Below are 12,967 nucleotides of genomic sequence, written 5' to 3' on the forward strand. Positions count from 1 at the left end.
CTATGCATTTTTTAAAACCTGCATTTTTTTCCTAAAAAGGGTTGAAATAGGTTTAAGCATCACTGTTATCTCAAAAACGACACAGAGACATTTCCATGTGAACGTTCCCCTTTGCAGTCAGATATCCATATTCACCATGTGCGTACCTTTGAGTCGGGGACTGCAGCTCCCCTGTGGTCCAAGGACTCAGGGTCCATTTTGTGTAGAACTTTCTGCCAAAATGGGGTTATTAGTAGTTGGAAATATTGCAAGGTCACCCACAACCTTGATAGAAACAGGAGGGTAGGAGAATATTAGGGAGAAACTGTAAGCTGTAATGTCCAACTGTAGTTGGCAAACCCGAGGGTATTTGGATTGCCTGTACTGGTATTTCGCTCCCTTGTTTTCAAATGATTGTCCTGGCCCTAGTGATTAACCACCTGAATATACCGAAGAAGGATATTCATAGGAAGGATCTCATGATAAAAAGGCTATTCCTGGCCCTCTTTCCATCACATCATAATCTGTCCACTAATATGGCTTGAGATCTCAACTGATCAAAAGGTCATAAGATGCTACCGCTAAGTATCACTCTGTCTCTGTTCAGCCGAAGGCAATTTTACTCCGTGCGGCAGGCAGAGGAATGCAATAGCAAAGCTTTCAAATCTGTTTGTATAATAGATGAAGTCTTTGCTATATGACATTTATCTTCCTTCAGGGAGTGACACCTGATAAATAAATCTCTAGTTGCCAGAATTTAAATAAAACAAAGGCAAATCATATCCCTGCACATTGTAAATATATAGCTGCAGAGAACGCGAGAGTTCCCACTCTCCCACCATTTCCTTTGCTACAAAAGCTATAAAGTGCTGACAATCCTCAAATTCTGCCAAAATCAAGGGACCCAAATCTCTGAGAACATGCAAAGAGCACGGTGATAACATAGAAGGGTCTGAAAGATACATCACTCGCTTAGACTAATGAAAGTAAAAATTACTTTTTTTTTTTTTAAGTTAACAAAAAGCAAAAAGCAAAGAAAGGGGGCTTATTAGCATATCAATAGGAATAATGGAGTGAAAATGGGGGGAAATCTAGTAAATGGGGCAATGTGTTTCCCAGTGAATAACACGAGGGTGGACAATTTTCAAACATCCTGGGATGAATAAAACACTGAACCACATCCTACCCACCACCACCACATTGTCCAGTTGGTCACCGCTGGACTGCGGTGTGCCGGTGGCAGTGGGTCCATTGGTCCCGCACTGCGCCCGTCCCTGGATGCCAGCCATCGCCTCCAGCACTGACCGCAGCCCCTTCTCTGGCCACTCTGCATCCAGGTGGTTGAACATGGGCAAAACCACAGATCGCTGCCCAAAACAGCAGGGAGAGAGGGTACCACTGCCAACAACCACCTGCCACCTGAAGCCCTCATCTAGTGGGTGTGCAGAGCTGGTTTCTGTGAGCATTACCATTGGAAAAAGCACTGTTTTGCATCTCCCGCACACCTGAAGAGTTGTCACAACAAAATTAAACCCCTCAGCATTTCCCAGACTATCCGCCTGCTCCCTGGCTCTCCAGATGCAGAGCTCTACACCAGAACCAACAGACAGTTTCTTTAACTGCAACTGGCAGTCATTTTGCTCCTCTCCAAGCTTTCAAAGCTGAGAGCCATCAAAGATTAGCAGAAAAAATCATGACTATTTTTCCCTAAGAAGCAGCACTGGTAATAGGCTTCAGGAAAAATCCTCCTAAATGCAAGTGATAAGCGTAGACTGTGTGAAGGCTGACAGGTCTGATTATAATTATCACTGCGAGGAGACCAGCACTAACCTCCCTTCTGGAAGGCAATGACAATTCCTGGAAGGGAACGTGCAAGTGAATTATCATAAACAAAATCATTGCAAGTGGAACTGTCTTTCACTGGGAAACTAAATAAGGCCCTGATTTGGGGGAAAACAAAAGCAAAACCTTGAGTGCTCATTAAAGTTCATCCCGGTAGAAAATGGTACTCAATCATACGTTTAAGTTTTGCTGACTTTGGGTTCATGGGAGTAAAAGAAGGAAGCAGGACACTTGAAGCATGGGGTGGAGTCATGCATGTACGAGGTGTTTGGAAATAAAGGATATCTTCTCAAACCATATTTAAAGACAAAGTTCTGCAACATAACATGAACAGAGAGCCCCAGAGAGCATGTTGATCCAGGCTGAGCTAAATATTCAAAACTAAGACAAAACTCAGGCAGCCTTGTACCAACCTTTCCGCCTTCCTCACATCCTAGCAGGGAGAAAGCCAAACAGAACCAACACAGCGCTCTTCAAATTGCATCTATACATTGAGTTCCTCAAATTGCATCTATACAATATATCTATTGACTGAAATACCACAACATTGCTTTTCAGCAGGGTTTTGAGATAGATATGGTAAGTAGTATTCCTTCAAGATCACCCTATCTTAACCTTCTTTGTGCTTTCTCTGACAGCATTACATCTTTCTTAGGCTGCAGGTTGTTTTGGCATTTCTCATTCTATTTCCGTTGGAAACTCAGAAATAGAGAAACTTGGGCAATCTGGAATAAGAGTAGCAGTACAGTAGCTTTTTCTTTCTGAACAAAGGGAAATAGATATTATCTTCTTAATAGTGGGCTATAACTGCAGAGGAGATGAAGAGGAGGGCCTCAGAGTCAAAGGCAGTTCTAGGAGTTTCATTCTCATTATATCTCAATGGAGTGAAGCAAATAAATTGCGCAAGGAGACATATGGAAGCTCACTACGCAAATGGCCTATTTAAGGCTCTTACTTCCTAATTAGGTCCTGGTGTCAGGAGGTTGGTAACAATTATTCACACATAGAACATTTGGATACAATACAAACTGTTCTAAACCCCAAACCATCATAATGGCATGCATTAAAAAGAAGCCCTATTTAGCTTGATCTTTTTCGACTCTTTCGCTTAGCGCTTGGAATATCAGTTTCTGTGCTATGCACATCCTAAATTTCGTGTCTAACACTGCAATAATGGGTTTGGAAGGGAAAAAGGAAGAAACAAAAACTTTCACAGCCATAACCCCTTGTTCTTACCTTGTTCACAGATTTCGTCACTGGACTCTGCACAGGGAACCCACACTCTCTTCCCAAACTCTTCATCTGACTCTGTGGCGTTTCCCAGAGCAAAGAGAAAAGAGAAAACCTTGATTGTGGGAATGACCGTGCAGAAAATGGTCACAAGCATCCAAAGTTTTGCTCTGCCCTTCTCCATTTCATTACATCGTTCTGCATGCCCACCACCACCTGCCAGCCAGGGCCCTCTGAGCACCCTGTGCTGGGGCTCACCCTCAGCCCCGCTCAGTTTTGGAAGGTCCCCCAAGCTTCTCCGTAATCCACACAGATGTGTAGGTTTCTCCTCCCAAGTAGCCCTGGTAAGCATGGCAGCACCATGGGGCCATCACGGCTTTCCCCAGCAGCCACAGGGCACGCAATGAACCATGGCGGCAGGGAGTGGTGCCATGGATTCCTATGACAACCCGTGTCGGAAAGGCTCGGGAAGAGCAGGAAGGTGTCACAGGATGCCAACCAGCCTGCTTTGTTTAAGAGTTAAAACAGGGAGCTGAAGCCAAGGATTGCCACATTGCAAAACCATTTAAAATAGGATAAGTGCTTGGGATTCAACATCATGACTGCAGCAAACTTGCTCTGCCCTGTGCTTCTGCAATTCAGGTACGAAAATGAGATCTTCCTCTCCCCTTCTTCCCCTCCTGCCTCCTCTCCTCTCTTTGTCCACCTCTCGAGCCCTTCACACAAAGGTGAAATATTTTACATTTTCACCTGTGGTGATGCAGATCAGAGAGTGTTTTCTTTGCTTTGCTTTTCACTGATTTTGCCCAAGGCATCCTTTTAAGCAGCAGCCTGTGCAAAGATAATAGGTGGCACGATTCTCTGTAACTGGAATCAGCAACAAATCAGCCATCTGCCACTCCAGGGGTCTGAGATTAACCCAGCTACTGGACCGTGACTGCAAAGCATTTGCACATTTAGATTACAGAAATGTGAGGTTACCGGCCCAAAAAAATAAAAGACTGAGAGTGGGGAAGGTGTGGGGAGAAGGGGTGGAAGATAGCCTTGGAAGAGTCCTCCGGATTAACCCTTCTAGACACAAGTAATCTCCTAACAACTCCAAGCAGACAACATTTCTCATTATAAAGTGTTAAAAGGATGAGGGATTTGAAGGATTTGAGATTCATGAGACATCATGTTTCAGGGAAATACACCCAAAGACACTTTGATACAGGGAGAAATAAAGACAAAGACATTCAGCTGCCTTGTCAATGCCTTGCAATGCTTCTTGGGAAGTATGACCAAGCTGCCCAGATGGCTTACTTGGACCACTTGGAAAGTACAAGAGTAACATTTTTGTCCCAAGATGGACAAGCTCCCTGACTCCAGAGCATTGTTAAGATATCGAGGAAATGAAAGAGGTCTGCACTCTGAAATATAAAGGTTTAGGAAAGTCTCTTCATTCGCTGTCCTCAGTTTACCTTCCTGAATAACAAACACCACATCGCTACTTTGTGCACGTGGATGCTGTTGGTCCACATTAATATTTGTCCGTATCTTTGGGATCCTCTCTATAAATCTGTTGGGAATTGTTATTTGCTAACTGAAGTATTAAGAGGTTTAAATCAGTAGTAAACACAAGCTGGCTCCACATCTAAAAGTGTGAGCCATGCTCTGTGCAGGTGTGTGGCAGGTTAGGACAGCCATCAGGGTCTCCTCTGCTCACTTTGATGTGGGCTTTAATCCCCACTCCTGGCACTCTTTTTTGTAGCTTGGCATCCCATGGTCAGGGATCTCAGCTTAAAAAGAGGAGGTTGTGGCCAGAGAAAGAGGTGCAGCTGCAGCCAAAATTATCAACAAAGACTGTTGGGAAATTCAGGCAAGGTCTGCATGGTGTGTGCCCTTGGTGAGGATGGTGGCTTAAATACACAACTCATCTCATTAAGTCAAAGAGGCAACTGAAAAGCAAACAGCAAGCACATGTGTGCATACAAACCCACGTATTTTTATGTGTATACTTTGTTCATGAAGAACAGGTGGGATCTAGTGGAACGTACAATGGCACACAGATTACTCCAAGTTACTTGGCCAACCTTCTTGTTGTCATTTGCCATGGTTTCTTCACCCTGTCCAAGGTTTCCTGGGCCAAGCACTACATACCCCTCACTTGTGACAAAGAGAAAAACACAAGAAGAGACAACAACATCTCTTCTGTGCAATATGAAGTTGAGCTGCAGCAACTACATGGTTCAAGGCACAACTGAGAGGAGGAAGGGTGAGAGATCGGTTGCTGCAGACGTCCTACTTCATACAAAGCCTGCTAGCATCACCTCAGAAATGAGTGCACCTCCTAGGAGCCTTAATTTGGGACTGATCTTTTGATCCTCCACAGAGGAAGGACCATTGATATGCGAGGAGCTGTGAGAAGAAGAGGGTGAGGAGAGCAGGCTGGAAAACACATTTAAGTCTCCCTAAATTCCCCACTATTTATCACGGTATTTCCAAAAGGCATTACCCGAGCAGAATTAGGTGCTCCAAAACCAGGCCCACGTGCCTGAAACCAAAGGTGAGGTTTGAATTGGTTTGGATATATACTAGGGCATGGTTTTCAGGTGAGAGATGGGTCACGGGATCATCCCACGCCTGGGACTACAAACTGGGCCAAGCTAACAACCCAACAACCCACAAGCTTCTGAGATGCAGCAAGGTAATGAGCCTCTACCCGTGCTTCGGAAAGGTCTCCTTGAACTTGACCTGCTGGCTGTGTGAGTGCTAAAAATGTTGTTAAAACAGGATCTGGACCCATTTTCAAACCCAAAGGCAGGGGTTTTCTCTTTCTCCAGTCTCCAGTTTCTGTAAAGCTAACCTAAAACTTCAGATCCAAATGCCAGCGCGATCCAGAGAGGAGTATCTGTGTGTGTGTGTGTGGTGGAAGATCTTTCCATTCAGCTTCAACTATTGGACTAATATAAGAATGCTTGTGCTGGTAACAATTTTAAAAAGATTTTTTTAAAAATCAAAATCCCATATAAAAAAAAAAATGTACTTTCATGTACCTCTTCCTAGCCTGTGAATGGAGGGAAGAGGGGACAAACGCAGGACAAAACCTTTTCTTTCAAACAAAAATCACAGCAAAACTCCAGCTCATCCCTTGCAAATTAATTAACCTTCTAAATTCCTGTTGAAGTTTCAGCCGTATATGATTTTTTTTGTCTGTTTTATCCAAGCAGGCTTTGCAGGAAGGAGCTTTTGCAATCAAAGCACCAACACTGCATTAACCAGCTCAGCTGAGCCGTGGAGCTGCCTGGAAGTTGCCTCGTCCCCCAGCAAATGAGAAACAGAGGGGAACACCGACGCAGGAGACGCTGCACCTTGCAGAGATTTGTGTGTCCTACAAGTAACCTTGCATCAGGATACAGAGCCACAAGAGCAGCTTTATGGGTACGGAGAGAGGAGGAGGAGGACAGCGAGGAGGAGGGGAAGGAGTGGCAACAGGAAAACAATCAGAAAACTCCCTGGGAATCAAGTCTTCTCTTCCTCCCTAGGAAGAAAATTTAAAAAATAAAAATCCCTCCTCAATACAGAGATGGCAGGAGGGGATGAGCACATTCGCTCCTTCTCTGCTTATATTTCCAGCAAGCATCGTAACAGACACACACGGGCTAGAGACCGGCTACAAGCAGAGCATTTCTGCCAGGCACTTCCCACGCTGCACCAGCCCCAGGGTGCAAGGGGCCGCCCCTCTTCTGCTTCCTCTCTACCCCAAGTCCCCAGCAAGGGTCCCCTCTTTTCCCCAGAATGCCTAAATATCACTGGGGGCAGATGATGGGGGAGAAGAGGGTCACGTTTAAAAGGCGAAGGGGAAGCGGAGAGGCGGGAGAACACCCCTGAGCCCAGCCAGCGGCCCCGCGGCCGCAGCCATTCTCATTCCCAGCACGTTTCGCTGCTCTCCAGCGCAGCCCAGCTTCGAAATATTAGTGCGGCGCAGAGTGCCATTTTCGAGTCGCTGCAGCTCCTTCTTGGCACCGGTTCAGCTTTTTGTCTTGCCTTCTCCTCCGAGCGCCCAGTGGAGGGAGGAGGAAAGAAAGGAAGAAAATAAAGCCCTACCGCTTCGCCGCCGGGGCCATCAGCCTCCCCATGGCACCCCCCACCTCGCCTGTGGCACCCCACACCCTCCCAGCCCATTGCCAACCAGACCCATTCGGCAAACATAAATCTCTTCCCACCTCCACAGCAGCCAGTTCACAGCCTCCTTTCCCCCCCTCCCACCACCCCTTTTCATCGCTCACTCCTTTGTACTCCTCTAAATTTTTCCAGCCAAGCGTTACAACCTTCCACCCCCCCCAACCCCCACCCCCCTTTCTGCTCCATCCTCAGCCCTCCCACCTCCTCCCCTCACATCGGCAAAAAAAATCGTGCCATGGTTGCCAATGCACTGGCATCTCCTCAGAACGGAGAGCCACTGCACCCACAACACGCCTGGCAGGTCCAATCCAGCTCACAGCTGCCCAAGCTCAGGCGAGCTGCACTGCTCACGGGCGCACACGCATGTGCACACACACATGTCACGGGGCAGGACATACTCCTCTTGCATCCCTTGGCATTGCTGTAAATACAAACTTCCTGCAAGCCTGTTTTTGGCAAACGAATTCCTCCTCCTGCTTGTGGGGCCAGAAGAAAAACAGAGGCAGAATAGGGAGGGAGGGAGGGAGGGTGTATTTTTTTAAGCAACCCAAACATGGCACTGAGCGCTTCCACCAACAACTTCTCAGCCTGCTGCGCTGGCAACCAGCTGCCGGTTCCAGCCTGGCACCAGCTTTGATTTGTTTTTCTCTCCTCTTAAACGCCCTCCTCCCAAATATTTATTCCTTTTTTTTTTTTCTTTTTAGGTTTTTTTCTTCCCTTTTTCCCTCTTAGCTTGTCCATAGAGGGGCTCCCTCCCACTCCCACCTACAAATCCAAAGCAGCACGTGTGGAAGGAGCACCAAAGGGAGTGAAAGGTGATGTAACACTCAATGAACCAAGAAGGGGGAAAAAAACCCCATATGTACACACAAAATATGTATGCTCTTCTCAGAGGAAGAAGGAGAGAGTGAGAGATGCCCTAAAAGCTGGCAGCATGACCCTTGTGCATGCCGGGATGTGCAAGCCCCAGCTCCCTCCACGAAGGAGGGAGGAGACAGGTTTCGTTGGGAGGTAGAGAAAGGTTGAAGCAAAATGCATATTCTCCATGGAAAGGACCCAAGAGAGCCAACTTTCAGCCAGCGACGTGACTCCAATTAAACTGGGGTTTGAAACACTGACATATGCATGACGGAGATAAAGTGGTGTAAAATGCACCTTCTCTGGTGCCTGGAGGAAAGAGATTTGGAGAAAAAAAAAATAATAATGTTGATGCTGATGCTGGGGATGGCTTGGGAGGGGTATGGGTGGAGGAGAGAAGATGCGCTGAGGATTTTAGCATGGTGGCACGAGTGCATTAAGCTGCAAGCCAAGCTGGAGACCCAGAGCAGAGAATGGCCCTGTAAGCGGCCACTCATGTCCATGGGGCTTTTTATGAGCCTGGTTGGATGCCCTTGACCACTGAGACACATCAGGAGGGGCTCCTTGGAAGCCACAGGAGTTAAAGGGTGGTGAAACAGATGGGCACCCGCTGTGTCTCAGGCTCGATGCCTCTGCTCCCTGTGGCAACGAGTCCCTCAGGGGGGCTGGCAAAAGTGCCAGGAAAAGGCTGGTTTTCGCCGAACACGCTCTGGCCACCCCAGGGAATAGCAGAACAACCGGCTCAAAAGAGGGGTCGCTGAGACAGACCGGGAAACAGCCAGCCAGCCAGCATGCTCGGGGTGGTACAGACAAAACAGCAGTGTCCTGAGCAGCTGCCTAATATGTATCTTGGCAAAATCTCGCCTGGCTGTGGATGAAGCAGAAATCTCAGGCTGGAATCGTAAACCCGTCAGTTGGTCTGACTTTTGCTTCCCTAGCCTGCACGTATAACGCAGGAGGAAAGTGGAGGGCTGGATGACACCCTCTAGCTGCCAGGAGCCACATGGAGGAGCTGGTCCTTCGGCTGCTGCCAGCTGCTGCATGTGGAGCAGCTGATGGGCAGGCACTGAAGTGGACTTAAAATAAGCAGATGCCCTGCTGTGACTGCACTCATTAAGGGACGTGTACTTTTGCATACTTAAACTGAGCCTCAGGCTGGTGCCCTTAGGAGCACCTCTGCCACTGGGATGTATACCCTGCACAAGATCCACGTCGGAACTTCCTCCAGGCCACCGCAGCACAGCTGGGGGTGACTGTGTTGGATGAAGCAATATCCAAGTAGGTCCACCAAATCCCCTCTTCTGAGTTGTGGCTTCACTGTCCCAGGCCCTTTGCATAAGGATGTCATCCAGCGTTGGCAATGGTTCCTCCCAATGTCTGCTTCCAAAGTCAGCCGGTGTCCATCCAAATCCTCTCTCCCAGCTGGTTTACGCATCTGTTTTCTCTCTTTGTTATTCCTCAGGCTTAGGGTGGGTTTCTGCCCTTCCCTCCAGGCTTTAGTACCAAGTGCTGGCATTTGGCAGGGCAGACTGGGTCCCTCACACGTGTCCATGGCAAAGCAGATCCTGAAACCTCAGTCAGAGGTCCCCACAGAGAAGCATCCCCGCCCGGAGGTATCTGTAGCTCATTGAAGTGACTCCCAGCTAGAGGCACTTGCAGATCCTTTGAGTCAAAAGGCGCTATAAATAAAAGATATTACAGACTAACAAGTTCTCAGTTGCAAACTGGAGTGGGAAAGAATATTTTAGCATCCTCTTTCTAAGCACATTAACTCTTGGCAGACATGATCGTTCAGGTCTTCAGAGCTGAAAACTTCACACAGTACGCAGCACGTTGAGTCCACATAGCTCCATCTCCAATTTCAACAGCTCTAAAATCTACACTGCCCCTACGCTATATCCCCCCAGTGCAGTGAGCATCTGAATATTGTATCATTTTGGGGGTTACGACAGTAAATATACACTCCGCGGTGATCCTTCCCAGGAAAAACTCAACCTTCACTGCTGTAAGCTCACAATAGATGGTGCCTAAAGATTTTTATCAACTGGCTTCTGATGCTTCCCTTCCCAGGATGAGCAAGCACTTTGTATCAATCTGGCTTGCTTTAGTGCAGTGACCCAGCGCTGAAAGTTCAGGTCCCAGCTGCGGGGCTAAACTCTTGCTGACACTGTGCTGATTTCTCTGTCTCTGTCACCCATGCTGCTGGGGGGGGGGGAGGGATGTTGTTTTTTTCCAGGCTGGAAAAGAAAGAAAACAATCGTGCAAAACATGGAGAAGATGTGGCAAAGGAGAAGGGGGAGGAAAGCGATCCCGATGTGTGTGGTGAGGTTGAGGAGAGAAAATCCTTCGGGCAGCACAGGGCACTTCATTGCGTTCTTCTTTCTCTTCACCGAGGAGAAAATTTTGCTTAAGAGGCAATTAAAATGTACCGGCAGGGAAAAGCTTTTAGGATGCCTCGAAGAACTTGTGTGCGTGCGCAAGTGCATGGGGAGAGATGCAGAGAGGGAAATCACTATTAGTGACGGATGAACTACAAAAGGTTGGGTGGTTTGTTTTGGATAAAGATCCCCACATGCAGATGCTTATCTAAAGCCCTCAGCCTTCAGAGCAGGGCTGGGAGTGTCTTAAGAACAGACCCTTGTTGCATGATTTCCAGTATCTCTCAGAGCAGTCACCCATGCCAAAAATACCACGAAAACAGCTTTCTTCTTCTTCTTCTTCTTCTTCTTCTTCTTCTTCTTCTTCTTCTTCTTCTTCTCTTACGCGGTGTTTTGGCTCTTCTGCTTCTGGTTCCAAGCAAAACCTAAAACCACAAAGTCTTTGACTTGAAGGTTGGACTGTGCTTATTTAATTTCAAGACATCCTGGTTCTCATGACTGCACACATACGAGGGAAATAAGGAAAAACAGTGCTATGATTGTATGGAAAACTTTAAAAGAAAAGAAGACTCCCTGAAAATTGGCAGAAAACCAAGTTGGCTTCCCTAAGAAAGGACTACAAGCCCTGATTTCTCCCACCATAAGCAGACTACTTATCTGTAAGCTGGCTATTCTTCCCATAGATAAGATGCGAGATCACAGCATTCCCAGTTCAAATAAGCCTGTTAGCCTTGGGTGGTTATTAGTCAGTAAATACTATTGAATCAATAAACAAAATAAGGACTTAGAAGAGAGTCTTGTTTCCCCACCCAATCTGGAAACTCATCAGATCTGCAGTAGCCCTAATTTGACAGAGAAGGAAGAAAGAAAACAGTTTGAACACGATCCGGTGCCCTCCAGTTTTCTTAAATCAGAGTGTAATTGAGGTAAAATAGCCCGGGGATGGTGCTGTTGGGATGAAAGTGGTATGTTTTGCTTAAGTCCTCTGGACAAACAAAAGCTGTTGCAGGGCTGGTTTTGATCTCTGGCTGGATTTACACCAGGATATCTCAAGTAATGTTCCTCAGTGTGTAAGGCAGACCAGAATCAGACCAGTGTGCTTTTAAGGATGTTGCCAGATATCCTATGTCCCTGGACTATTCACCTTGGGAAGGTTAAAAGCACATACATTTACTCTACATGTAGTAAAGAATGAATGTTTTGCTGTTAAAGACCAGATGATGTTCTTCCTGATTTATTTTTTGTAGTCTTTTTTCCTGCCTTTCCTATTATTTATTAATTACTCAAGCAATGCTCTTCAGCTCATCCAAGTGGTTTGGAGACCAAGACTTGGGTCTTTAGCTGGTACAAATCAGAATAACTCAATCCAAGTCAACAGAAACGACGGACGAAGTCAGTGGAAAAAGTGTGACCAAGAGTTTATACTACACAGGCTTCCAAAACAAGGGCACAGCCTTCTTGACAGCACATTACATATAGTCTAAGCATTTTCTCACTGAAGCTGATGGCACTTCTTGTGGGTGAGCAAGACAGGTACAGGAGGCCAAAGTCCCCATTTGTGTCCACATGCGTGAATCGGGAGAAGCTCCATCACCCATCATAAGTTGTGCTCTTTGCAAAATCTGTTCATTGTGTCCTGCTAAATGCTGCAGGATGCTGATCATTTTTGTCAAAACTTGGCTCTTGTGCAGCTTCTTCGTTTAGATGGTGGGAGGGAGGGATGGGTTTAACTTTTGGCTTGAAAGAAAGAAAGTAAAAAATCTGGACCCTTTCAAGAGTGCTGAACGGTTGAGAAATCTGGCCCTGAGCTTTTTTGAAAAAGTGACCCAATCTATCTAGTTATTACACCATTCTCTGCTTATGACTACCACATGGATTGATATTTACTTGCAGGAAACGCTGGCGAGAGATGGGGGTTCCCATTCACTCGTGTTGTTTACCACTCCCCCGAGATCACAGGCTTCAGCGACGATGGAGCAGACTGCTTCACAGGTGCACGGTTTATACGCCAAAATGGGTTGTAAATCAGAGCGGAGGAAGAAAGGGCTGGAACAACGCTTGTTTATAGAAGCGACCAGTGGAAAGGGATGTTGACCACGTTCATTTTACAGGTCTGATCTCCTAAGTCTACGCTTGCTCACACTGCACCAGAGGGATTGGGTCCCGGGTCGGAAATCCAAGGAGCACGTCAATAATTTGCCAGAGATTACTCAGGGGGTGAACTTGTTCCTGATCTCCATTATTGGTTCAAAACCAGGAATTCTCATACCCTTTCGGACAGATGGCTGGTCCTATTACTTCTTATGTTAGATTTCCCATTGAGGCTGAAAGCAAATCCACATTCAAGCTGAAAGTAAACAACCTGCAAATTCAAAAGGCATTAACTCAAACTGCCAAAGCATTTGCTGCGTATGCTGCAGATGTCAAATAGACAGTTTCCCACAGCCCAGAGCCTGGACACATAACTAAGTTACACAGCAAAACCTTCCACCCAGCCCAAAAATCCATCCTGTGCA

The 12,967-nt window shown here is 46.7% G+C and overlaps 1 protein-coding gene across 3 annotated transcripts in view; it reads right to left on the reverse strand.

The window, feature by feature from the left end:
• Positions 1 to 12,967, reverse strand: part of LOC143172282 (SET-binding protein-like) — a 260,552-nt gene that overhangs the window by 136,547 nt on the left and 111,038 nt on the right. For 2 of the 3 annotated variants that reach the window (XM_076361525.1, XM_076361522.1), the window contains one exon: positions 3,058 to 3,129. The exons of the other annotated variant lie outside the window; for it this stretch is intronic. In XM_076361525.1, the coding sequence (XP_076217640.1) occupies positions 3,058 to 3,129 (72 nt within the window). The remainder of the gene's footprint in view (positions 1 to 3,057; positions 3,130 to 12,967) is intronic. 3 annotated transcript variants of the gene reach the window in all.

The sequence above is a fragment of the Aptenodytes patagonicus genome, chromosome W (assembly GCF_965638725.1).
Source record: "Aptenodytes patagonicus chromosome W, bAptPat1.pri.cur, whole genome shotgun sequence".
Taxonomy (NCBI): domain Eukaryota; kingdom Metazoa; phylum Chordata; class Aves; order Sphenisciformes; family Spheniscidae; genus Aptenodytes; species Aptenodytes patagonicus.